This window comes from Panthera uncia, chromosome B4 (genome assembly GCF_023721935.1).
Source record: "Panthera uncia isolate 11264 chromosome B4, Puncia_PCG_1.0, whole genome shotgun sequence".
Lineage (NCBI taxonomy): Eukaryota > Metazoa > Chordata > Mammalia > Carnivora > Felidae > Panthera > Panthera uncia.
In genome coordinates, this window is record NC_064809.1 from 74,090,147 (window position 1) to 74,115,478 (window position 25,332).

General features: G+C 54.0%; 2 protein-coding genes and 1 long non-coding RNA gene across 3 annotated transcripts; 2 read left to right on the forward strand and 1 right to left on the reverse strand.

Annotated features, from left to right (window-relative positions):
• The first annotated feature begins 5,736 nt into the window (after positions 1 to 5,736).
• TROAP (trophinin associated protein) lies at positions 5,737 to 12,148 on the forward strand. Its single transcript, XM_049625392.1, has 15 exons — positions 5,737 to 5,835; positions 6,088 to 6,242; positions 6,347 to 6,530; positions 7,044 to 7,201; positions 7,291 to 7,428; positions 7,618 to 7,700; positions 8,199 to 8,251; positions 8,738 to 8,850; positions 9,733 to 9,849; positions 9,957 to 10,040; positions 10,150 to 10,209; positions 10,465 to 10,599; positions 10,752 to 11,385; positions 11,648 to 11,841; positions 12,020 to 12,148. Exons 2-15 carry the CDS (start codon positions 6,099 to 6,101, stop codon positions 12,065 to 12,067), a joined length of 2,145 nt encoding a protein of 714 aa, XP_049481349.1. The 5' UTR covers positions 5,737 to 5,835; positions 6,088 to 6,098; the 3' UTR covers positions 12,068 to 12,148.
• Positions 12,149 to 13,209: 1,061 nt separating this feature from the next.
• On the reverse strand, positions 13,210 to 16,759 carry C1QL4 (complement C1q like 4). Its single transcript, XM_049625394.1, has 2 exons — positions 16,212 to 16,759; positions 13,210 to 14,064 (listed from the first exon to the last, which is right to left on the reverse strand). Exons 1-2 carry the CDS (start codon positions 16,746 to 16,748, stop codon positions 13,885 to 13,887), a joined length of 717 nt encoding a protein of 238 aa, XP_049481351.1. The 5' UTR covers positions 16,749 to 16,759; the 3' UTR covers positions 13,210 to 13,884.
• A 1,595-nt stretch (positions 16,760 to 18,354) lies between these two features.
• Positions 18,355 to 18,857, forward strand: LOC125920409 (uncharacterized). The gene is made up of 2 exons (XR_007457046.1): positions 18,355 to 18,428; positions 18,565 to 18,857. It is a non-coding gene; the product is annotated as an uncharacterized LOC125920409 (long non-coding RNA).
• The last annotated feature ends 6,475 nt before the right edge of the window (positions 18,858 to 25,332 follow it).

The following is a 25,332-nucleotide window of genomic DNA, read 5'->3' on the forward strand; positions in this document are numbered from 1 at the left end:
TCCAATAAAAGGGACCAGAGATCCTTGGAGAAATGGCTGATTCCAGAGCTGATGTCGGGAAAACAGAGTTTGACCCTGAAACTTGTTGCTATGCTAGGAAGAAAAGAAATGCAAAAAAAAAAAAAAAAAAAAAAAAAAAAAAAGACAAATGCTAAAAGGATGCAGTCAAGGTGAAAGGATACAGAAGACAACTTGAAAGGACCTCAGCTGACCAAACCAGAGTCAACCTGAGTACAAGAATGAACCATAGTGGTAATTGGGTAATAATCCACTGAATATAATAGAAAAGTATGAGTCCATATTGATGTAATTCAGTAAAGTGAAAGTTTGATGAGGAATGGAATATTTACATAATCTCAACATACTTTCCCCCCCACACAAAATAAAAATTACAAGGGGAAAGAGTGATATTTACAGCAGAGAAACCTGGCATTAATTTAATGAAATAATCAGAGTAACAGGGCAAATGGAGATGGGTACCACCTGATAGAAAAAGGCAGGAAGAAAACAGCATCATTTCCCCAACAGTCCTGCCGGGGATGCATACCCTGGGTCTAATCACGAGGAAACATCAGACAAACCCAAATTGAGGGACATTCTGCAAAGAACAGACCTGTAATGATCAAAAGTGTCAAGGTCATGAAATTCAAGAATGAAGGATTGTTCCAGACTGAAGGAGACTAAAGAAACATGACAACTAAATACAACACATGATTCTGGGCTGGATCCTTTTGTTATAAAAGATATCATTTAGAAAAGCCGTGGAACTCGAATGGGGTCTGAAGGTTAGATGGCAGGAAAGTATCAGCATTCTTTTCCTGATTTTGATGGTTGTGTTGTGGTTATGGAGGAGAATGTCCTTATTAGCAGGAAATGTACATCAAAGCATTGGGGGGAGATGTGGGGCAACATATTGGCAACTTACTCTCAAATGGTTGAAAAAAAAGTTTTGGGTGCTACCCATGCAAATTTTCTCTGAGTTTGAGATTGTTTCACCAGGAAAAAAAAAAAAAAAAAGGTGAAAAAAAGGTTACTCTTTGGAGAAACTTTAGATGGTTTCCCAGGTCAAGGTTTCCCCTGGCATTGCTACTGTGTTAATATAATATTGGGAGTTCTGTAATGATGTAACAATAATGTAAGAAAAGAAATCAAACAAAACAAGAATAACAAAAAACCCAGCAAGGTGTAAAGACTGAAAGAGAACGGATGTAATTTTTTTTTTTTTTAATGTTCGTTTATTTTTGAGACAGAGTGTGTGTGAGCTGGGGAGGGGCAGGGAGAGACAGAGACACAGAATCGGAAGCAGGCTCCAGGTTACAAACTGTCAGCACAGAGCCCCACACTGGGCTTGAACTCATGAACGGTGAGATCATGACCTGAGCCGAAGTCAGACACTTAACCAACTGAGCCACCCAAACGCCCCTGTAACTGTTTTCTTATTTTTTTATTTTTTAATGTTTGTTTATTTTTGAGAGAGAGAGACAGAGCGCGATCAGAGAGAGGGAGACACAGAATCCGAAGCAGGCTCCAGGCTCTGAGTTGTCAGCACAGAGCCCAATGCAGGGCTCGAACTCACAGACCATGAGATCATGACATCCCCCCCCCCCATCCCGTAACTGTTGTTTATTTGCAGAAGACATAATTATCTCTATAGAAAACCCAAGAGAATCAGTAGAAAAACCAGGAAAACCAAGGAAAGAGCTAATTAAAACTGCCAGATAGAAAATCAAGTATAGGGGCACCTGGGTGGCTCGGTTGGTTAAGTGTCTGACTTGGGCTCAGGTCATGATGTTGGGGTTCACGGGTTCGAGCCCTGCCTGGGGCTCTGTGCTGACAGCTCAGAGCCTGGGGCCTGCTTCAGATTCTGTGTCTCCCTCTCTCTCTCTGCTCCTCCCCCACTTGTGCTCTAAGTCTCTCAAAAATAAATGAACATTAAAAAATAAAATTAAATTAAAAAGAAAAGCAATTATAGGGGCACCTGGCTGGCTCAGTCCGTAGAGCATGTGACTCTTGATTTTGGGGTCATCAGTGTGAGCCCCCCATTGGGCATACAGATGACTTACAAAAGAAAGAAAGAAAGAAAATCAATTTTATTTCTCTGGAGGCCTAAATGAAATATTTGCAATGTGTAAAGTGGGATTTACACTTTACACTTTACACATGGGATTACTATGCAGAATATACAGTAAAATCTTAGAAATCAGCAAGACTCAAGACAGGAAAGATGACAAAAAAAATGCACAAGAGACACGGACAGGCATTTCAGGGAGAGAGAGAAGCACTGTTGGCTAACAAGAATATGAAGCAACACTCAAACTCACTGGTGATTAGAAAAGTGCAATTGTGAATAACCAGGGGCGTCTGGGTGGCTCAGTCAGTTAAGCGTCTGACTTCATCTCAGGTCGTGTTCTCACGGTTTGTGGGTTTGAGCCCCACATTGGGCTCTCTGTTGTCAACACAGAGTCCACTTTGGATCCTCTCTCTGCCCCTCCCCTGCTCGCACGTGCTTTCTCTGTCTCTCTCTGCTGGCAGCCCCTACAAGCTGGAAAAGGCAAGAAATAGACTCTCCCCTGAAGTCTCCAGAAGGAATGGAGCTGTGCCAACACCTTGATTTTAGACTTCTGACCTCCAGACCCATAAGAGAACAAATGGGTATTGTTTTAAGCCACTAAATTTGCAGCAATTTGTTACAGCAGCAACAGGAAACTAATATACAACTGTACATGTTTCTTTTTTTAACATTTATTCATCCTTGAGAGACAGAGAGAGGCAGAGCATGAGCAGGGGAGGGGGAGAGAGAGAGAGAGACAGAATCCGAAGCAGGCTCCAGGCTCTGAGCTGTTTGTTAGCACAGAGCCCGAAGCGGGGCTCGAACTCACGAACTGTGAGACCATGACCTGAGCCGAAGTCGGACGCTCAACCGACTGAGCCACCCAGGCGCCCCCAACTGTACATGTTTTATAAGCACACATTCACAGTTAACTTCTGTTAAGGGCTCTCTTTGGCAGCACATATACTAAAATTGAAAAAAAAAAATTCTACCAAGCACATTAGAGTTAAAACAACATTTAGGTTTTTTTTAATTTTATTTTTAAGTAATCTCCACACTCAACACGGGGTTCGAACTCACAACCCCAAGATCAATTAGTGTTTATGGGGCAGAGGACTAAGAAAGCAGATAGGGAATAAGGGGTGGGGAGGGATAGAACAAAACCAGAGAGGTGGCTTGTACCTTCCCGTGCACAATGTCCAGCAAAGGCAAACAGAAGCAGGTCACTCTGGCCGCTGTGTAGAAAACAGGTTGGATGCTCTGACAGGCTTGGCAGATATTCTGGACATTGGCTCTTTTAAAGACTTCTCTGATATAAAAATCAGTCTCCCTTGTACTTTGAGTCTGTGAAGGCGATGCCCTGACGAGCAGGCATAACATTTTGGTCATTGGAAGGCATATCCTCTTGATAAATCACTCAGTTTCTCTTATGAATTTGATTAGTGTGAGTCAGTCTCTAGATCTACTCTGGGTGGCCTGACAATCTGTCCCATTTCCAGGTTTGTGAAGCCGAGGGTGACACCTGCGCTGTGCTAACTACCTTAAAATCACGTAAAGCCACTATGCAGCCAGCCTCCATCCAGGTGCCTCCCCATCTTCCAAACTTCAGCCTTATTCCTTCCTGTTTCCCAAACACCCGAAAAAGGGCTTTACGCATGGTAGGTGCACGATGCTTGTTAGCAGCCATCCCTGCGGATCTTGTGGTTAGAATCTGGCACATTCACAGTGCCTGCCAGTGGAATAAGGTGGCCTTCTCTTTCCCTCAACTCAGACTACCTTTCTAGTTTTATTTTCTGTTCCTATATTCCATCTACCCCTAAGAGCTTGCCATTCTCTGAACACACCATATTCTTTCATGTTTTATTTTTTCCTTTGCAGGTACTGTTCCGAGTGCCTAGGATAGACTTCTTTTATTTTTTAGTTTTTTTTTTTTAATTTTATTTGTAAGTAATCTCCACACTCAACATGGGGTTCAAACTCACACCCCCAAGATCAAGAGTTGCATGGTCTACCCACTGAGCCAGCCAGGTGTCCTGCCTTCTCTCTTTTTCAAGAGGAAATTCAAATATTACTTCTTAGAGGTCTTCCCTGTCACTCCATGCATTCATTTGATCAATTATTCATCCATCCGTTGACTCATTCAACAAATATTGAGCACTTTACAAGCCAGGCACAATGCAAGGCATTGAACATATGATGGTGAGCCAAAAATAAAAGGTCACCACCCTCATGGTGGTCTAGCAGGGGACCAAGTTTAATAAACACAATAGAGTATGTTCATATTGATGAAAAATCAATTACCAACTAAGATGCATGCTCTGAGGAAACAAACGCTGTTCTCTGAGAGCACATAACCAGGGAATCTTTTTAGAATTAGGGTGGATTGTGAATAGAGGGGTTCAAGGAAGGCCTCTATATGGAAGTAACAGTGAATATCAATTTGGAGGCACAAATAGGCCAAGTGGAAGCAAAAAAGGCATTGCAGACAGGGAGACTAGAAGGAACATGACCAGTTTGAAGAACTGAAAGAGGCAATGAAGTTGGGAAGTTGGAAAGCAGAGAACAAGGGGGAGAGTGGTGCAAGATGGGGACTGTGAATGAGGAACGGTCAAAGCACAGTGACAACGTGACCAGAATTGCAATTTTGAAAGATGACTCCAGCTGCTGTATGGTGAATGCATGAAAGTGGAGAGCAAGAGAGAATGGAGGGTATGAGACTCTTGCAATCCTTTAGGTGAGATTAGGGTGGATTAGGGTGGTGGCGATGAAGAAGAAAAATGAATTGCGAAGATATGAAACATAGTAAGAGTGAGCAAGAGATTGTAAGAGTAAGGAAAGGAGTCCAAAAATAACTCCTGGTTCCTGGCTTGAGTAACAGAAACCACTGTAGTCAGAGAGAAGAGTCCTGCACACTTGAAACCATCGCCCGTTTCCCCGTCTTCCATTAGAGGTCACCACTCCATTCTCACCAGGGTATTCTTGGTTCTCTGTTTCACACCCCTGCCTGCCATTAACAGGCCGGTGACACCCCTCTCCCCAGTCCTCCAGGCCTGTTGTGTCGAATGGGTTCCAGTGACACTGTTTGAGTCTTATTTCTTATCTGTGAAATGGAGACCACACCTCGCCGGGTCGTGAGGCTCCTGCGAGGAAAAGATGCTTTATTTTTATTTTTATTGTTGTTAGGCTCCGTTCTATTCCATTCAGACTTCTCTGTCGGTTTGGAAGCGCTTTCCCATCCCAGATACAACGCGCAGATGTTTCCTATACGTGTCTGGAACTGCGTCCCCAAAGGTTAACGCTGCTCTCGGTCAGAGTGGCCTCTGGGGGGTCGGGCCAGCCTCCTACACCGTTAGCCTCTTTCCGGACTGACCGCCCCTCCCGCAAAGCCCCGAGAACCGTACTTGTCACAGCAGTCCCGAGATATCGCGAGAGTTCGCAGTGCCCGTTGCGGCCCCGACTTGGAGTGCCACGCCTTCCCCGGCCTCAGAACGCCCTCCTCCTTTCTCTTATCCCGCCTCCCATCCTGCGCTCCGCTCTTGGATTGGCTGACTGAGTCGGGTCAGCTTTTTTCCAGGCCAGAAAGCGGCTCGACAGCTAGTCCTTCTTCTGACCCCGCCTCCGAAGCCTGTGGATTGGACTGCTCAGCCCGGTGTCACGCGCCTCCGCGGGAGCGCAGAAGAGCCAATCAGGCGCTCGGCGTATTTTACAAACTGGGGAAGGAGCGCCGTGGAAGCCAGAGTCAGGAAAAAGCGGAGGCAGTGTGAGTGAGCCAGAGCGGTTCCGAGGTAGGTGCGGCATGGAGATCTTGGACGGAATGGGGACTGCGGGGCTCACAGGGAGGAGAGGCAGCTCCGGGTCCTGGGGTGAAAGAGTAGGCTCGGGATGTCTGGAGGTGGCACCCAGAACAGTGGCCTTGGAAGCATCGGTCTTCAGGACTCATGGGTTTGGGAGGAGGTGGGAGCTTCAGGAATGTCAGAACTGATGCGCCGAACTGGCTGACTGACCTTTGATCCCAGATCCTTTCCTCCCCATCTCAGTTGTAGCCGTCATGACTACCCTCCAAGCCACAAAGGATCCTTTCCTGAGGGGTGTATCTCCTACCCCTAGCAAGATTCCCGTACGTTCTCAGAGACGCCAGCCTCTCCCTACAGTCAAACCCCGCATCCTGGATCAGGAGAACCAAGATCCAAAGGTAAGAAGGGCCTGGTGGGTGAAGACAGTAGCTACGAGGAGGCAGCACATACCAGCAATGCACCCCAAAGCTGAACCCCAGCTTTTTGTCCCCCTCTCCCTTAGAGACTGGTGCAGAAGCTCAGTATTCAACACCCCGTCGACTCAGCCGGCCCCACGCCAAAAGTCACACATCAAACGGAGAAATCAGAAAGATCACTGGAGAGCACTCAGCTCCGGAACCCCTTGGAGGAACTGAGGCCTAGCCCTGGGGGACAAAATGTGGGACCTAGGCCCCCTCCCCAGACAGGTACCTGTTGTAGGATTGAAAACACAGTCTCCTTGTGTGGAGGTGGGGGAACGGCCTTTGTGAACTTTCCACTACCCTGATCTGCTTACTGTAAGAGTCTTGGAACCTGCTCCTGGAAAACTCTCTACTCTTAGAAGCCCTCTCCTCTTTCAGCAAAAGGTCATCTCTTCTAAAGCCTTTTCCAGCTTCCTCAGTCACAACCAATTGCTCTGTGTTCTCATACTTTGTAGTACTTCTTTTATAACATGTCCATACTTTGGCTTGAGTCTGTTACCTCTCTGTAGTTTGATGGTAACTTCTGGAGGATGGAGGCTGGGCTTTCTCATTCGTCTCTGAGCTCCAGTGCCTAGAATAGTATCTTACATAAAGTAAAGTTCTATGAATTTTGCTGAACTGAGTTCAATAATATGAGTCTCTTCAGCTCCCTCTTGTACTTCTAGGTAACTACACTGGGGTCCGTGGCCCCTTAGCCTTCCTCCTTCTGGTTCCTTTTCACTTGTCCTTCTCTTGCAGAGGCTCCAGGGACCATAGAGTTTGTGGCTGACCCTGCAGCCCTGGCCACCATCCTGTCAGGTGAGGGGGTGAAGAGCTGTCGCCTGGGGCGCCAGCCCAGTCTGGCTCAGAGAGTACTGGTTCGAGGGAGCCAGGGAGGCACCATCCGTAGAGGCCAGGTAATAAGACAGGATATGAGAAAATCAGGCTGGTGTGGACTGAGGACGGACTCCTGAGCCTGTGTTGACAGCCTCTTTTGTGGTGTCAGGGTGCCCGGGCCTCTGCATATTTAGCCCCTAGAACTCCCACCCACCGACTGGACCCTGCCAGGGCTTCCTGCTTCTCGAGGCTGGAGGGACCAGGACCCCGCGGCCGGACCTTGTGTCCCCAGAGGCTAGAGGCTCTGGTGAGTGCCCTTGAGGGGCTGATACTCAGTGCTTCTGGGAGCTCTTTCCTGGGACAAAGCTGAGCTTTAGGAGAGAAGATACCTCATGATGAACCAGAGAGGGTTGTGGAGGCTGATGGGGCTGGTGGAAGCTTGAAGTTTTGAGGTCCACCTCTGACTCTGTTTTTTTCTCTTTCTCCCATGGGTCAGATTCCACCTTCAGGACCTTCCGTTCACCCCTCTGCGCACCCCAGTTTCCAGGAGCTAAGAAGAGGGACAGGTGGTAGCAGCCGGTGAGGAAGAAAGGATCATTTAGAAAAGAATGATCCAATGTCTGATACAGGGGTCCCTCAGAGCTAGCATCTTCCAGTAGCTTTAGGACTTCCCACCAACCCAGAAGGGAAAAGGGAAACTTGTGGCTGCTTAGGGTAAACCCTTGGAATAGGGTTCAGCCTCCATAGCCAGGCTTTAGTATGACACCAGTTTTTTTTGGGTGGTGGGGGAAGAAGGAACAGAAATGAGAAATGCTATCTCTTTTGCTTAGTGGCTACAGCATAGATGATGGCAATAAATGGAATTTGGGGTTGATTCAGCATTTACTAATTGTGTAAGCTTGCCCTAACCACCAAGCTTCAGTTTTTTTTTAATCGGTCAAATATGGATAATGTTTGTATCATTAGAGGTGGTTGTGCGAAGAATTAAATGAGATGGTGTTTGTAAAGCACTTAGCAAAGTGCCCAGCTCATACTTGGTACTCAGTGACTGCTAGCTGTTGTCCTTATTGTCATCAGGACTTCAGTGAGCCAGACCTCAGGATTACTCCTGGAGACCTCAGTTCAGCCTGGTGAGTTTGTGTGGCCATGGGGAGAAAACAGGGGCAGACGGGCTATGTGCAATCGAGAGCAAGACGGGAGAAAGTTCAGCAGGTCAGGGTGGGGGGTGGTGGAGAGAGGGGAAGGCCACATCAGAAGGAACCGGAAAGGAAGGGACCTTGATATGCTAGAGGTTGCCCAGTTGCCCTTGGGTAAAAGGAGGTGGTCCCCACTTCAGCCCTCTCTCTGCCACGTCCTATGAGATTTACCTTCCACTCACTGTTCTATCCTCAGCCCTAAGAGCCATCATCACACCCCTAGCCCACTCAGGGTGTTCAGATTAATAAGTGATTACTGAGATAGTGCTGGGCTCCAAGGGGGTGCTGGATGTGTCCCCACCTCTGATGGTACAGTGGGGGCTGTCCAAACCCGCATACCCTCTTTGGAGGTTGCAAAACCCTATGCCAGACATCGGTGTCTATTCCAGACACTACAGCAAATTTCCTGTCTCCTCATAGCTCCCTCTCTCCCTGAAGGAGAACATGAAGTTGTTACTCACTCTGATGAAGGAGGAGGGGGCCCCCTAGGTCTGGCCCAGCGGGTACCATTAAGAGAGATAACCCACACCAGGGTGAGATGGGTCCCTTCTGGGATGGGGAGAGGCGGGGGAGATGTTTGGGGGAATTCTCTGGCAGCAGCCCGCCCTGAGGATTGTGGGTGGGCCTTGGGATGCTAGCCGAGTCTGTGTTTGCCCCGTGGGCCCAAGGCCTCTCCAGAGGGGGACTAGCCTCTGTTAACCAGGGGTCAGGAGCCTGGGGCTGAGAGGTCACAGTCTGGTATATATTTGTAACACCATCAGATCAGTGCTGAGAATGAGACAGACCTGACATTCATTCACTCCACAGTACTCTAGGTTCTGGATACACAGTAGTCAATAAATTTATATTCTAGAAGGGGGAGACAAAAAATAGACCCATATGTAAAATATGTAACATGTCAGGCGGTGGTGATAAGGTTAAAAAAAAAAAAAAAGCGGGCACTGAAGGGGTTGTGGATGTAGGGGAGGAGGGTATGGCAATTTCAAATAGATTGGTCTGGGCAATCACATTGAGAAGATGAAATTTTAGTGAAGACCGAAAGGAGCTGGGGGAGTGAACCATGCACATATCTGGGAGAAGGATGTTCCAGGCCAGAAGAACCGCAGATGCAAAGGCCCTGAGAGGGAAGGTGCCTCGTGTGTTTAAGAGGACTCCAGCCAGGCTGAAGCAGAGTAAGGAGGATGACAGGAAGTGAGGTTAGGGTGATGGCAAGATCCCATTGGGTAAAGATTTATAAACCAGTGTGAGGCCTTGGCTTTTGCTTGGATTGAGTGGAAAGCCATGGAGAGGGGTGATGAACAAGGGAGAGACAGGATTTGATTAGGTCTTAATAGAATAGTACTGGCTGCTGTAATGAGAAGACATAGGAATGCAAAGGGGGAGTGATCCCTCTTCCACCTCATTCCTCCCCACAGGACGGCCGTGCCTCCCACCTGATACCCTCCCCTGGCCGTGTGGTGCCACCTTCCATCACCCACCCATCACCCTTTGGACAGGCTCAGCGTGTACCCTCGCCTCGCACCTCAGCTCCAGTTTGTATCCACAACTCCTGGGGGCTGGGCGAGGGCAGAACAACCTGGCTGGGATCCCTGCTCAATCTAGGTTTTGTTCCTGTTTAACCATCCTCCTCTCTCCCCAGACCTCGTATTCAGTTTTGCGGCGTCTTGCCGTTTGCCCCAAAACCCAGTTCACACCCATCCTGTCGGCCCCCAGAGTTCAGCAGGTAAGGGAGAGCGGAGAGAGTGGGGGCGGGTAGCTGGCATAGGCCAGGGCAGGGGAGGAAGGGAATGGATGGGTACAGAGAGAGCTGTGATGTCTCACTTCTGTCTCAGGCCCAGTGTTTGAGTGGCCTCTCCCCTCAGTCTTGCCCTGAAGACCCTGCCCTGCCCTGGGTAAGTATCTGAAGGCTTTCCATGCTGAGATCCCGCTCTGTGTCCTGTTGGCCTGGGCCCAGCTGTTTCAGGCACGTGGGCTCTCTGGAAAAGCTACCAACTCTCCAAATCTCCCTGCTCCTCTGCTGCCCCTCCTAATATCTGTTTAGGGCCTCTCAACTAACCTGATTCCTTCTTTGTGGACCCCTTTGTGGAACCTGGTCTTCCTGCCCCAGCCTGGCTTCCTCACACAGCTCCTCTCCTCCCCTGTGGCAGGAGCAGATTGCAATCCGGTTATTTGACCAGGAGAGCTGCGTGAGTTTGCATGAGGGTCCTGGGAAACCCGCCATGGCAGCTCCTCATGGACCCCACCCTGGCACAACCCCCAAGCTCCAGGAGCTGAAGATGCAGGTGGGTCTGTGGGCAATAGCTTTGATGCCTGATTGGCCGTGACGCAGCAGGGAAGGGGATACAGGAGAGGGAAGTATGGGAACAGGACAGTGTGGGTGGAGACTTGAACCCACACACTGACATCACCCTGGGTACTCTTCTCCCACTCACAGCGCATCAGTATCCTGCAGCAGCTGTTGCGACAGGAGGTAGAAGGGCTCACAGGGGGCAAGTGTGTCCCCCTGAATGGAGGCTCCTCTCTGGATATGGTTGAACTTCAGCCCCTGCTGGCTGAGATGTCTAGAACTCTCAATGCCCCAGAGAAGAATTCAGGGGACTTACACCCTCCCGGACTGTTACAGAACCCTGGGCTACCAAAGCCCTGCCTCCCAGAGGAGTGTGGGGAACCACAGCCCTGCCCAGGAACAAAGCTGGAGATAGCTCAGCCCTGCCCTGCAACAGATCCAGGGCCCCCAGAGTCCAGCCATAGCAGGGAGCCTGGGATACCAGAATCCCCTGTCCAGGAACAGCCTGAGGTATCAGAGCCCTGCCCTCCAGTAGAGCCTGGACCCCTTCAGGCAGACTCCCACGGGCAGACTGGACTCCTAGAGCCCTCCCCTAGGATAGAGCCTGGGGCATCAGAGGCCTGCTTCCTGGAACCTAGAAGTCCAGAGTCCAGCCCACGGCCCTGCTGCAGTCCGTGGGCACCAGCCACCACCAACCTGATCTTCTCCTCCCAACGCCCACTCTGTGCCAGCCCCCCTATTCACTCACTCCGGTCACTGAGGCCCCCAACAGGCCAGGCAGGTAAGGAGTTGGCTGGAAGGGCTTATGAACAGAGGAGGTCCTCATCTCTTACTGGGAGCGGGCCCCCACCTTGCACCAGCTGGTCCCATTGCTTGCATTTCCCCACCTACCCTGCCCCAGCCTGGTGCTCTTTCGGGAAGAAGGGAAGAGTTGCGCCTCGAGCTGTGTGCTGCTCTTGGCCCTTGGTGGGGGAGTGGGGAAGCACTGGATATGGCGGGAGTTTAGAGCCTGCCTTCAAGTCTCTGTGGTCCTCGGCCCTCAGGCCCCAGCAACCTGGCCCCTCGAACCCTGGCTCTGAGGCAGCGCCTCAAAGCATGTTTGACTGCCATCCACTGCTTCCACGAGGCCCGCCTGGATGATGAATGTGCCTTCTACACCAGCCGAGCCCCACCCTCAGGCCCCACCCGGGTCTGCACCAACCCTGTGGCTACATTACTTGAATGGCAGGACGCCCTGGTGAGCCTCCCATTCACAGCCAAGCTGTACCTGCACAGCAAGCCTGTGGAAAGTAGGGTGTTGTGGGGAGAGGGAAGGCAGGGGGGCGGGGAAGCCTCTGCTTCTTTACAGTGGTCAGTGGGGAAGGGTTGGCTACAGTTCAAGGATGGCTGGGCTGTGACAAGGTCTCTCTCTCCAGTGTTTTATTCCAGTTGGTTCTGCTGCCCCACAGGACTCTCTATCATGATGCGTCCACATCCTGTTCTGCCATGCGCCTTCCTTTTAGCCCTTATTTATTATCCTTCAATAAAGTTTCTTTTTTTATTTTATTTTTTTAATGTTTTATTCTTGAGAGAAAGAGAGACAACATGAGTGAGGGAGGGGCACAGCGAGAGAGGGACACAGAATCTGAAGCAGACTCCAGGCTCTGAGCTGTCAGCACAGAGCCCAACGCAGGGCTCGAACTCACGAGCCGTGAGATCATGACCTGAGCCGAAGTCGGACGCTCAACCGACTGAGCCACCCAGGTGCCCCTCTTTTTTTATTTTAAATGTTCATTTACTTATTTTGAGAGAGAGCAGGGAAGGGGCAGAGAGAGAGAGAGAAAATCCCAAGCAGACCCAGGGCTTTCAGCTCAGAGCCTGACTCGGGGGCCTTCCACAAACCCGAGAGATCATGACCTGAGCCAAAACCACGGGTCAGATGTTCAACCAACTGAGCCACCCAGGCACCTCAATAAAGTTTCTAAAGTGTCCAAATGTCTGTTTCCCTCCCGGCTGACCTAGGCCAGCTACGACTGTTGCTCTCCAATTGCCCACACGGTGGCAGTGTCCTCCAGCTTAGAGGCAGGCCCTGGGCTCCCCCAGGCTCCCAAACCTAAGAGCTATCCTAAAGGCAGACCGCTCCTGCCCATCCCCACCCCTCAGCAAGCTCTATGAGTGTGTGTGTGTGTGGTGGTAGGGACCGGAGCGGGGGGGCAAATGTGGGCCTTTGGGGACCTGTTCTTTTTGCTTCTTGAGATCAATGCCACTCCTAGGAGCCATCAGCAACTCCCCAGCCCCTAGCGCTCCTCTTCTTATAAGTCCACCTGCATCAGGCAGAAAGCAGAAGGACCAGACCCATATCTCTGGAATCCTCCCTTGTTAGTGTCATTCTGGCTGGTGTCTCCCTACAGTACAAGGTCTCCAAGCTCTCCTGAAGCTGATACTCCTCCCTTCCCATATCTGAGCAGAAGAAGCCCTCCTCTTTTCCACCAGAGACACACCTTGCCAGGAATAAGTAAGCCTTAACCTCTGGCAGAGGGTGGTAGGGCGAGAGTCCTTGAAAAGAGTGAGGGAAAGGGTCAGCCATTTTCCCTCACGCTGTGCACCAAGTTAAGAGGCACACACATTCTCCAACTTTGCTTTATTGGAAGAGGCAACAGCAGCTGTAGCCCCAGGGCCTAGGTGGAATGGGGGTGAAATGGGGACTGTACAGAATGAGTTTTAAATGCTAGGAAAGAATTCACTCCTTCCTCCAGTTCACAGGAAGGCTGCCAAGGCCGGTGCCTGGAGCCTGAAAATGGGGATGAGGGAAGGAGAGAAAGTTGTGACAGAGGACGAGCCTGACCCCTCCAAACGTTTCATGTCCTCCCACCTAGATGGGCTCCTGTTTCTGCTCTCCATCCCCGCACACACACCACCACCACCAAATGCCGGGGCTTCCTTTCTGCTTGCAGCTCTGGGTGGTGAAGCTGTTTCCCAGCTCCTAGCAGAAGAGAGGGCCGGACCTCCGCCCCTCTCGGATCAGCTTTGACGGGCGCGCACTCCGAAGCCGGCGGTCCCTTCCCGAGCCGCTCTGCTCCTCCTTAGCCCGGCTTCCTCCTCTCCCCGGCCACTTAGACCTCGGAGCGTCCCCGGAGCGCCAAGAGTCCGCCCAGCACGGCCGCCTCCGGGAGCGGGAGGGTCTGCCCCACCGCCAGGCTCTCGAAGGATAGGATGGCGCCTTGGGTGGGACCGGCTGAAGGTGGGTGAGGAGGGGAGCGGAGGCGAAGGGCGAGCGGGGGCGCGGGGGATGGGGCCCTGCTCAATCCGGGTAGATGATGAAGCCAGAGAAGGTGCTGTACTTGTTGGTGTTACCGCCGTGCACCTTCCCGCCGTCCAGCTTGATGAAGACTTCATCGCCCACATCCAGGTGCAGGATGACGCTGTTGCTGGCGTAGTCGTAGTTCTGGTCCGCGTCCTGAGCAATGGCGCTGGCCCGGACCTAGCGGGGGAGAACAGAACAACCCACTCACGCCCCGTGCGGAGCTGAGGGTGGAGAGAAGGGTCGGGCGGAATAGGCGCAGCTGGGCCTGTGAAGGCGGCGCGAGGGTAGCAGGCTGCAGGGGCTGGGGAGGACAAGGAGAAGGCAGGAGATCGCTGAGCTTCCCAGGCACTGCCATTTACCAGCTGTGCGACTCGGCCAAGTTTCACGCCTGCTCTGGTCGTCAACGTGAATTATAAGATGGGAGGTAATAATAGAGCCTACCTCATAAGGTTATTAGGATTAAGTGAGTTACTACGTGTGAAGTGTGTTAGAATAGTACTTAGCACCTAGATAGTGCTATATAGGGTTTGCTATTATTTAAACAATAAAATTAGGCTGTAGGATAATTTCTAACATTCTGAACCTGCTCTGACCTCCTAAACTTGGATTCCCTCCCCTCAGTGATAGGGCACAGGTGTGTCTGTATGTATGCAAGCAAGGGTGCGGGCCATGGGAAGGTGCAATGATGCATTCTCGCCTCTGGGTGCCCTTTCCCCTTCTAGCCCCCACCAGCGCCATGACATGGGGGTCGCCTTCTGCCCCAACAGGTAACCCCTCCTTCCCTCTGGCCTCGCTGCTGGTCGCCTCCTGTGCCCAGCCCCTTCCCCAGCCCCCCTCTTCCCGTCCCGCGGGGGCTGGTTATTAACTCATTAATTATTCATCATTATTCTAATCACTATTTACCGTCCCCAGGGCCGCAGCGCCCACGCCGCAGAATACAGAGTGGGAGCCGCGGGCCCCCGCTCCCTCAGAAACCGGCACACTCTAGACAGACACTTGCCCCCTCCAACTGCTCACCGACACCCTGCATAGACCATACACACCTACTCAGTGCCACATGCACATAGACGCTGCTCTATTTTCACACCTTGGCACCCTGCACCCACAGAACCTCACATCACGCACACACGCTCTCACTCCCTTACACACATACAGCCCTCACTCCCATACAGACACACATACACACTCTCTTTTCTTGGGTTTCTGAGGTGACCCTGCTGGGAGGAGACCCCCAGTGCAGTGCCTGCTAGTCCTGGAGCTGGAGGGTGCGGCAGCCGGCAGCCGTAGCAGGACCTGGGTTCGGACACCAAGACCAGCAGGCCTGATGCACCACGGTCAACACCACCCCATGGTGCGGGGCATTCAGAGGTCACCGCTCAGCCCCAGTCTTACCTCCTGCGATTTGTGGGGCCCAGGCACCTCCTCAACCCCCGCCCCTGAGGCTTCTCGTTCCCTCTATGGGTGTCCCGGCCCTCCAGCTGAGTCCTTGGAGCTATTCTCCCAAGCCAAGGTGGCAGTGACTCCGACTCTGACCACAGGGGCAGGGAGTAGCAGAACCTGGAGGCCAGAGGTTGCCAGGAAGATGTGGGGCCTACAGAACCAGGCCCGGGGCCAAAGCCTCTGCTTGATCTGCCCTTTGCCTCTTTCCCCCTCCAAAGCCCTTCTGTCATGCTGCCTGGCTGGCCCCTGAGCTGCCACATCATTTCCACCTCTGCCTACTGACTCAGTATTAGTATTAGGGTAAGGCCAGCTGTAGAATTGGTCCCAGGCCCCGGGGGGAATGCGTTCTTTTTTATGTTCTACTCAAAAATCCAAGCTAAATGCCCCCACATGAGAACAGCTGCTGACAGCCCATGGCCAGAGATCCGGAATCCATTCTAATTTGAAGGAGCCAGACTCCAGGTAACTTGACCATGGTGAGGCTGAGAAACCCAAAAGCCAGAAGACCTGTCTCAGGAGAGAGGGTGACCAAAGACAGGATAACTGGCAGGGAAAGACACCAAACAAGTTTGGTGTAGGGTTGCCTATATAGTTGGAGCATGAAATAGCAGCTGTAGAGACATTAAGCTTTGTGTCCCGAGCTCTGATTCTGACACCATTCCTAATGCTCGTTGAGACCCTGGGCAGGTCATTTCCTTTCTTTGGCCGCTAATTCCTCTTTGGCTAGATGAAAGGATTCAGAAGTTCTTGGCAGCCTGGCGTTTCTAGACTCAATGACGTTGTTGGGAGAGGGGTTCGAATGCAGCCCTCCAATGTAATAATGAGTGCAGGGAGATCTAGAAAGCTACCCTGTCGCCTCTGGGCCTGGGGTGGGGGCATCTCACCTGTCCATTCTTCATCAGGTCGGCCCACATGCTGGTGCCGTCACCGCCGCGCATGAGCACATGGTAAGCGAAGAAGTAGACACCTGGCATGGGGCAGGTGAACTTGCCGCTGGCCGCCTCGTAAGCGTTTCCCACGTTGGTCACCACGTCGTCGAAGCGCAGCACCTCATAACCTTCGTGTGGCCGCCGCAGACCCGCGTAGAAGGCAATTCGAGGCACGTAGCCGGCAGGGGGCGCCACCCCGCCAGGGCCTGGGCCGGGAGGACCTGGTGGACCTGGCCTGCCCGGCTCTCCTGGAGGCCCTCTGGGACCTGGGGGTCCCGGTGGCCCTCGCAGACCTGCCTTCCCGCGCCTGCCCACCTCTCCCTTGGCGCCGGGAGGGAAGGGGGGCACGGAGGAGGGCGCGCCGTCGGGTCCAGGGCCTCGAGGCCCGTGTGGGTCGCACACCATGCGGCAGCGACCCAGCATCTCATAGTGCGCCGGCCCGCGGGAGCTGTGCACCAGCAGCGGAATGGCCACCAGCAGCAGCAGCACCATGGCCACCCCGACGGCCGCGCCCGCCACCCGCTTGCGGCGGCTCAGCCGCGACGCGGCCAGGGCCAGCAGATCCTCCTCACTCTTTGGCGCAATGGCGGCGGAGGCCCGGGGCTCTCCGCGGGCCCCGGAGGCGGTGGCCGGGCTCGGGCTTGGGTCGGGACCCCCCCGACGGCTGCGCCCGGCCCCCCCGCCCCTGCGGGCTCCCGCCTCAGCGGTGCCGTTCCCCAAACCTTCCGTCAAGGCGGAGGTTCCCCCCCCACCCGCCCCGTAAGTTGGGCCAGGGGCCTCCCGACGGTTCAAAACCCGCGGTCCTCTATTACCCTCCTGTGCAGCCTAACGTCCCCGGGCGCCTGAAATCAGCGGCTTCTCGGACGGCTGGTTTCTTACAGATCTAGGATGCCTGCTTTCCGGACAGCTGCCTTCTCAAGGATGGCGGCGCCTAGGTCCCCGGCTACCCAGACGGATCGCTCCCGGTCGGAGCAGGGGACTACTCTCCGCTCTCTGGACGTCCCGGGCTCTGCGCTGCGGGTGGCGCCCACCGGACGCGACCTCCTTGGAGGTTTGCGCTCTGGTTCTTGGAGCGCACTGACGCGCCTCTCTACCCCAGCCACGGCCCCAGACCCTGCTAGAGCCTGGCCCCGCGTTTCTCCCCAGCTAGAGCTCTCCCTCTCTGCGTCCCTAACCTTCCTCCCCTCCCTCCCGGGGCGGCAGTGCGGGTGGTGTGAGCCGCTGCGCGGCGGGAGCCTCTATAAGCGGCCCGGGGCGGAGCGACCCCTGGTGCCCAGAGTGGGAAGCGCGGGGGCGGGGCAGGCAAAGGCCCCCACCCGCGTCCCCTCAGCTTCTCTGTGCCTGCCTGGTTCTGAGCGGATTCTGCAGGGGTTTGCTCTCCCCACCCTATCCTTACTTTCACCGCACCCAGAGTTCGGTATTCCTGGAATCCAGAGGAAGCCAGAAATAGATATGGGATAAAAAGGGGTCTAGATACACGCAGAAAAAAAGACAGAGGTGGATTCCAGAGCTAAAAAGCACCCTCCACCAAAAGAAAAGAAAAGCCCACAAACATACAAGAAGGGTGAATAAAAGAAATTCGCCACCCCACGCCCCTCAGTGCCCGTGACCCAATAACATTTGGTAAAGGGTTCAATGAGTACATGTTGGCCTGAACTGGAAAAGGCAAATTTCCAGCCACCTCCACCCTCGACCCCCAGTGTTGGTGCGTGGGGGTGGGGGGAGCGCAGAGCAGAGCAGAGGGTGAGGGAGAGAGAGAGAAAGAGAAAACAGATCAGTCTGGGGGAGCGAGCAGGAAACCGACAGGAAAGCAGAGAAGGAGCGACAGAGACATCAAAGAGACAGAAAGCCAGCTAGAGACGCAGAGACAGAGACAAAGCTTGGAAAAGAGACTAACTGACAGGCCCAGGAGGGGGAGAGGGGAGAGACAGAGACAGAGAGAGAGAGACAAGAGCTGAGACAGGTTGACAGATCGAGAGAGAAATGTAAATGGCGCGCTGCGGAGAGACACCCAGGTCCGTGTTCGGACTCCAATGTGACATATCAACTGTGGGGAAGATGCGGGGGCGGGGCGGTTTTTCCAACAGAGTGGTATGCTCTGGGTCTGTGCATTGTGACAGTATGCTGGCAAGTGCGGTCGGGCCATGGGACCCTGGTCTGGTGTGTTCCTGGGTGAGTGGGATTGTGGATTGTGTGTTGTCTTTGTGTGTGTGTGTGTGTGTATGAGGGCTGGTTGAAGGGAGGTTTCTGTGTTTGGCTTCCTCGTAGTCTCTACATGTGGGACCCCACGAATGCCATCTCTCCTTAGGACTGAAGAGTAGAGAACCTGCTGGGGAGAAAGAGTCAGAAAGCAGCTATCGGCTCACTTGTCCTGCCCTGCCCAGCCCAGCCCAGCCCAGCCCAGCACCACCCCTGCCCTGGTCCCAAACCTTGTCCAGCCCCAGCATCTCTGCCTCTTTTCCCTTCCTAAAAGTCTGTGTTTCAATAGAGACCCAAAGAAGTCGGTCCCCACGTAGCAAATGTTTGAGGAAGGGATTTGAAGTTGGTGATGCAAATTAGCACAACTAAAATGCAGATTAAATGCTGGGCGCCCTCCTGTGAGAGGTGACTGTTTCTGTCATTCCGAGTGACCAAGAGGGGCCCCACGCTTTGATAGATCCCTCTCTGTGAGGGGTCAGGGTCCATGAAAAAAGCCAGTGGCTTCATCCTTCTTTAGGGTTTGGCACCTCTGGGGGAAATTTCTTGCTCACAAGGGACTCCAGGGCCAGAAGTTTGGAGAAGGGGCAAAAGTGAGGATGTTTGGAGACCCTGGAGGTGTGCAGCTGCAAAGGACCTCTTATTGACTAGGATAGGCCAGGACTGTGATATATAGGAATAAGTTGTGCAAATGGAAGGCACAGGGCACACCAGGGCATGATTATTGGGCAAAAGATGATTCCCTCATCTCATTTTCCATACCCCTTCCCTGCACCTCCCATCCCATAATGGTGCAGGAATAAAGAGGTTGCTGGGGCTGGGCCAGTGTCGAGAGAGGCCCCTACATGCTTGAAAGGGTTGGGAGAGAAAGGATTGGCAGTCAGTGGGGGAGGGGCCTCCTCCTCCAACCATAAATACAAATTTTATTCAAGGTCTTTGTCGCCATTTGTCTTCCTCGGGGGGCTGAGGGCCATGTCGGCCCCGTGCATGTCTAATTCCGGAACTGCTCCCCCAGGCTGGATGATGGATGGATCAGAGAGGAGAGAGCAGGCCAGGGCTCACGCTGGCCTACCCTGCCCGATCTTCAGGCCCCTTCGTCCCCAGGTCCTGCCACCCTCTCCTTCCTCCTCCCTCCTCTCCTGCCCTCCCTCCACTGACCAAAAGCCCTCACTGCTCAGCCCCACTCCCCACCCCACTCTCCTACTCACCAAGGCCCTCTTTTTGAGCCCCTCACCTCAGCCCCTTTCAGGTCCCAGCCCTCTTCTCTCTGGAGCGTCCCTTCTCCTCCCGTCCCCAGCCCAGGCTGTGAGCTGCGGTGACCAGCAGGGCTGCAGGCGGCAGCGGGTCTGTGTGGTGGGGGGAGCAGGCTTGGCTCACAGGGAGCCGAGGGGCCAGCTCCATGAATTTATTCATGTTCTGTTGCTCTTTCCCCACGCTCTGGAATGAAGCTGCCAGCTCACCAGGTCCTTATTGCTTCCCCTGCAGCTGTCACATTCGGCCGAGGAGGGACCTGGGTAGGGTCAAGGCCGGTTGGTGCTCCAGGGGCCAGAAGCCAAGTGTCTGGGCTCAAGAGGAAATGCCAAGGCCCAGGCTGGGATCTGGGACAATTTATCCAGAGCTCCTCAGGCAGCCGAACTGGGAGGCCCCAAGAAGGTGGTGTGGTTGGGAGTGGGAAGTAGGCAGAGAAGGGTCTGCTACAGGACATAGCAAGGGCTGTGGAGGTGAGGATGAGTCTGATGGGGGAATGGGAGGAGAGAGGAGGCCTTTAAAGAGTCCCCTAGACTCCCCTATGTAAAAGCACAGCCCAGGAGCGCCTGCCTGGCTCAGTCGGTGGAGCATGTGACTCTTGATCTTGGGGCCATGAGTTCAAGCCCCACATTGGGCATAGAGCTTACTTCAAAATAAATAAAATAAAAGCACAGCCCAATCTGAATCTTACCTTAACCTCCATCCTTGACTCTGCACTAACCCTGATCCTAATTCCAAATTATACACTTGACTCCTCTTCAATCCTAAAATGAATCCTAACTCCATAACCTGAGCCTAAATGGAACACATCTCTTGTCTCTCTTGGCCTGGAACCCAGGGGTCTCCCAAGAATTTGCCCCAGAGCTTACAGCCAGGTGTGTGTCAGAGTTCTGAGGACCAGACTTTGGATTAGCATGTGATTAGCATATGATTTGCATGTGATATGTGCCTTCTACTCTGAGGAAGTTTTCGTGTTAAAATTTTATGAAGTCTAGTGGAAAGGTCCTGGCTCCTTGAAGGTTCTCTCTTTTTGTTCCTTCTCCCACACTCCTTGTCACTGACCCAGGCCCGCTCAAGGGAAGAAGAAGAGTGAGGAGATGAGCGATAGAGGGCTCATGGGAGGAAAGATCCTAACAGTGTGACCTGTCCCTGTCACTTGCAGTGTAACCTCCACAGGCCTCAGTTTCCTCGTTTGTAAGAGGAGAGGAACCAGCTGGCTGATGTCACATTAAGATCTAAGAAAGCACTTTTGTTTCCTTGCACTCTCTCCTTCCTCACTTTTCAGGGTAATTCATAGTGTGGCCCCCATCCCCTCACAAACATTCTGGCTTCCTGTTCCCACATCTAAGATTATGCAGAGCTGGAAGCAGCCTGTGTTGCCTGGTACCAGACGCCTGGTATGAAGAGAAAAGAACTTTGCACACCTGAGGGGACAGGGGATAACATGGAAAGGGAAATAATACTGTATTGTAGGGCTTTCATATGCAAGTTCTTACTACGTCCTCGAAGCACCCCTGAGTGGTGGATATATTTGTCTCCATTTTACAGTTGAGGAAACTGGTCCCAGAAAGGAGACCATGGCTTGTCCTGTATCACCCTGTAAGTGGCAGGCCTAGGACTCGAGTTTTGATCTCTGTGCCCCAGAGAAGAGAAATGGCACCGGAGGCAGCGGAGGGATGAAAGAAGCAGGACAGGAGTGGGGGGCGAGATTTGAATGAGTCTCAGGGGAGACCTATGTGTGTGGGGCCGGCGGTTGGCTCAGTGTCCCTGATCCCTCACCCCAGCGCTGTGGAGCCTGACACCCAACAGGTGCTCAATTGTTAGCTAACGGTTGGCAGAAGTTAGCAGCGGAGAGGAGTTGTTCAGAAGGAAGAGGAGTGGGCAGAGAAAAGGGATGGAGAAAGAAACCAAACAAATCGGAGGAAAATGTTATCAAGAGGCGAATGAGAGGAAAGCTGGCCAGGAGGGCTGAGGACTGCTCTCCTCCTCCCACCATGGGTGGGGAAACAGTCATGGCCCAAGATTCTGTGCACCCTTTGCCCCATTGCTCCACAGGCCTCGGCCACAAGGCGAGAGGGTCAGTGTGCCATCCGGCCTAGGGCTTCCATTCCCCTCCCGCACCGCAGCTCTGTACAGCCTTGGGCTCAATGGGCTGCGCTGACTCCCACAGGGAGGGGTAGTGATTGTTTGCAAGGTGTTTGTCAGGCCAGATCGCGCTGCTGACTTACTTCCTCAGCCCTTGACCCCTGGCCAGGTGCGTCTCCTCGCCCTAGCCTCCCTCTCCACCTCCTTTTGCTCTCCCTGGCCCCCACCCTCCGCCGGCTCCAGCTTCCAGTTAATGAAATGTGGCGAGCGGCCGCACAGACAGCTGTCAGACCCCTCATTTCTCCGCCGGGATATTGGATCCGCGCTGGGAAACCGACAGGTGAGCAGAGGAGGGGTTTGCGGGGGGCCGAAGGAGGGGCGCCAGCTGGCGAGAGCCGGGAGCCCAAGAGGCAGCGTCAAGCTCGAAGCCTCGAGGGCAAGGCTAAGCGGGTCGGCCCTAGGATGCTCCTTCTGTTGGTGGCACCTAGCTCTTTCCTCTTCTCCAACAAGCAGGAGACGTAACGAGCCCCATATCCAGCGCGCCCAGAACCGGGTCGACCCGGGACGCCTGGTCCTGCGCCCTAGGCGGGCCTGGCTCCCGTGTGCGCCGCGCGCAGCGCCTCTGAGCCGGCAGCCGCGGCCCGGTGCTTCCTCCCACCTCCTTCCATCCTTTCCTTCTTGCTCCCCCTCCTTTCCGCGCTCCCTCCCCGGCGGCCGCGGCCTTTATTAGGGATTCCGCGGCTGTCGGTCCCGCCATCCATCCTGTCCGCCGGCAATTAGGCGGCCAGACAAAGAGCAGCTTCGGATGGATGAGGGTCCCGGCGGATCGGAAATGTGAAGGGTCAGCGCTGCCGCCCGCGGCGCACCCCGCTCCCCCCTCCGCATAATCACCGGCCGCCCGTCACTCAGCCGGCCGCCCGGGGAGCTCCGGGGCCCGGGCTGGGGAGAGGGCGGGGGTGGGACTGCAGCCTAGGCGCCTAGGGCTAGGAGAGAGCGGACCAGCAACAGGGACGCCTCCTGCGGGAAAACGGAGGACTGCGGGAGGCCGGAGGCACCTGCAGGAGAGAGAGAGGGCAGGATATGGCCCCCCGGCGTGACCTGAAGGCGGACTGGAGGACCGCTGCCTTGGGGGCTTCCAGTGCGGAAGCAGGGATCTAGCTGCAGAAGAGGGTGGTGGCCCAGGCGCCCCCTGCTGGGAGACTGGGGGACGAAGTCCTAACGGCCTCTGGTCTATACAGGTGGAACTGCGCCCAAGAGGAGCTTTCCTAGGGCAACTGAGGGTCTGTAACCTGGTGCGCCTCCTATTGGAATAGAGTGATACTGTGCTTCTATCCCCCGATCTCCCACGCAAAATCCAACCCATCCACATGAAATCCAGAAAAGCTCCAAGGCTGGGAGAACCCTCACGGAGCCAAGAGGAAGTTCAAGGAGTCCGGGTTTTACTGCGGATTCTTTGGCTCTAGCTCCCAGCCGACAAATCAACATCTCAATCTGACAATTAGTGGTCGAGGTGGGGGAGAGGGGCTCTCGTCGCCTGGGCCGCTTAGCCCTCACGGCGGGCGGCAGAGAGGTGGGCGGTGGCTGGCAGTGATGAACGACTCCGGGGGGGGCCCGGGGCCCGGAGCGCGCATTCATTACTCGACTGACAGGCGGACGGCGGGCCGGCGAGCAGCTAGTGGACGTGCGGGAAAAGAGGCCAGTGGCAGGAGGGAGAGTAAGGGAGGCGTTTAATAGCCCCACCGCTGGGTCAGCTCCCGGTTCTTTGCCTCTATCTTGGTACTTGACTTCTTGAGCTCTGGCTCACAGCTGTTGGAGCTGGCTCTGGTTGTAGAATTTGGCGGCCGGGGGGCCGGGACCTAAGCCCTCTCTTTGGGTTAGGCGATTTAAGGTCTAATATCAATAGGTGTGTGGACAGGCCTTAAGACTGGGCGCTTCAGCTTGACCTGGGAGGCATTGTGCATGTCTGTGCACACAGAGATGGTGTGTGTGACAGGGATGGATGAGTGTGGATCACACGTGTAAGTCAGTGACAGCGTGGGTCAGCGTTAGGAATGTGTCGACCTGATTTTGTCAGTGGTGGTGTGTGTTGTCTGAGGATCAGCTGCAGCCTCTTCCTTCATGTCTGTGCTCCACCCCCCCCCCCACTACTTGCTGTCAGCTCTCTCTCTCCAGTTCTGTAGGAAATGGCAGTGTGCACAGTGACAGCTGAGGTATGCTGCTGGGGGTGGGGGGGATAGATGTTAACTGTGAGGATGCTGGTCTGGACAACTGCTCCCTTCCACCATTTCCACCCAAAATGTCACCTGTTCCCCAAGCTTTCTGAAAGTAGTGGATGATTTTTGCAAAGCTTGGAGACCCATTTGCTGAGCCCTGGGGAAGGAAGTGGTCACTACTAGAGTTTTCTATAGTCCACACTCCTACATATACACAATCTTCATCACATACAGGATGTGCTCTCCAGCCCATCTGGGTCCCCAGGCGGTCAGAGAGGAGAAGGTGGGTCTCAGGCACAGGTCAGATCATCAGACCTCCAAGAGAGCCCATCTCTTTGGGGCCTGGGCTAGTGGCCCTTGGGACCCTTACCTTTTGGACCTTAGGTCCAGTTACTAGTTGACACCTTGGGAGACTAATGCTAATTATAGTCTGATTCCTTACCCCAAAAACTCTCTTTCTTCACCTGGCTTTGTCCTCCCCCACTCTCAAACACACTAAAAGGTCAAGCCGAACTTTCTTCCCAGCGCTGAATCTCCTAGGTCTATAGGGCAGAGTTGGGGGTGACTCTGTATCTCTGGTTGCCTGCTTTGTTCGCTGGCTCTCAGCCACCTTCCCTTCGCCTTGCTCTTCCTCATAGCTAGGGTGTCTCTTGGAGCCTTTATATCTTTGTCTCTGTACCTCTCCTTGCGTCCATGTTTAGGGATCTCCTCCAAATTTGTCTTCCTACATTTTGGGTTATGTCTTTGTTCCTCTAGGGGTTCTCTCATTGGGAATACGCCAGTGCAAGTTGAGGTCCATGGGAATGGGAAAGAGAGCAGGGCTTCCTTCCTGCCCCCATCTAGAGACGACTGAAACCCAAGGATGGCCACACAGTGTCAGGGCCTGGCCACAACCAGGTCGCTTCTCATTCAGGGCACAAGCACCTGGTCGATGCCCCGCGGTCCCCCCGCCCCGCCGCCCTGCCGCCCTCCTCCAGCCCCTCCCCCGCCCCCTCCGCCCGCCTGGAAAAGGCAAATTTGACATTTTTAAATCCCAAGCCTTAGAGGGATCGATGCGGCCCGGGGGCCCCGCCCGGGGTCGATATTCCTGATTGGGAAGCGGCCGCTGCGCGGAGTCCGCGTGTAAATCACCCGGACTGGGGGAGGGGGCACGGGCGCCAACCGCGTCCCAGGCAAGCAGAGCCAGGCGGGGTCCCGGCCCGGGCCGACCCTAGGGCAATGGAATGAGGAGACCCACTGGCCTCAGAGACCGGGAGACAAGCCCGCCCAGGGGCTCTCCCCCCTCCCGGCCCAGCTCTGCCAACTCTGCAGGCCGGCTCCGTCTCGCTTCAGCG

Excerpts from the sequence above, each read along its gene's own strand:
- TROAP (XM_049625392.1), top strand. The coding sequence starts at position 6,099 with ATGACTACCCTCCAAGCCACAAAGGATCCTTTCCTGAGGGGTGTATCT. Across the intron at positions 6,531-7,043 it reads TAGGCCCCCTCCCCAGACAG|AGGCTCCAGGGACCATAGAG; the intron begins GTACCTGTTGTA and ends CTTCTCTTGCAG. Across the intron at positions 11,386-11,647 it reads GCCCCCAACAGGCCAGGCAG|GCCCCAGCAACCTGGCCCCT; the intron begins GTAAGGAGTTGG and ends CTCGGCCCTCAG.
- C1QL4 (XM_049625394.1), bottom strand. The coding sequence starts at position 16,748 with ATGGTGCTGCTGCTGCTGGTGGCCATTCCGCTGCTGGTGCACAGCTCC. Across the intron at positions 14,065-16,211 it reads ACCTGATGAAGAATGGACAG|GTCCGGGCCAGCGCCATTGC; the intron begins GTGAGATGCCCC and ends CTCCCCCGCTAG.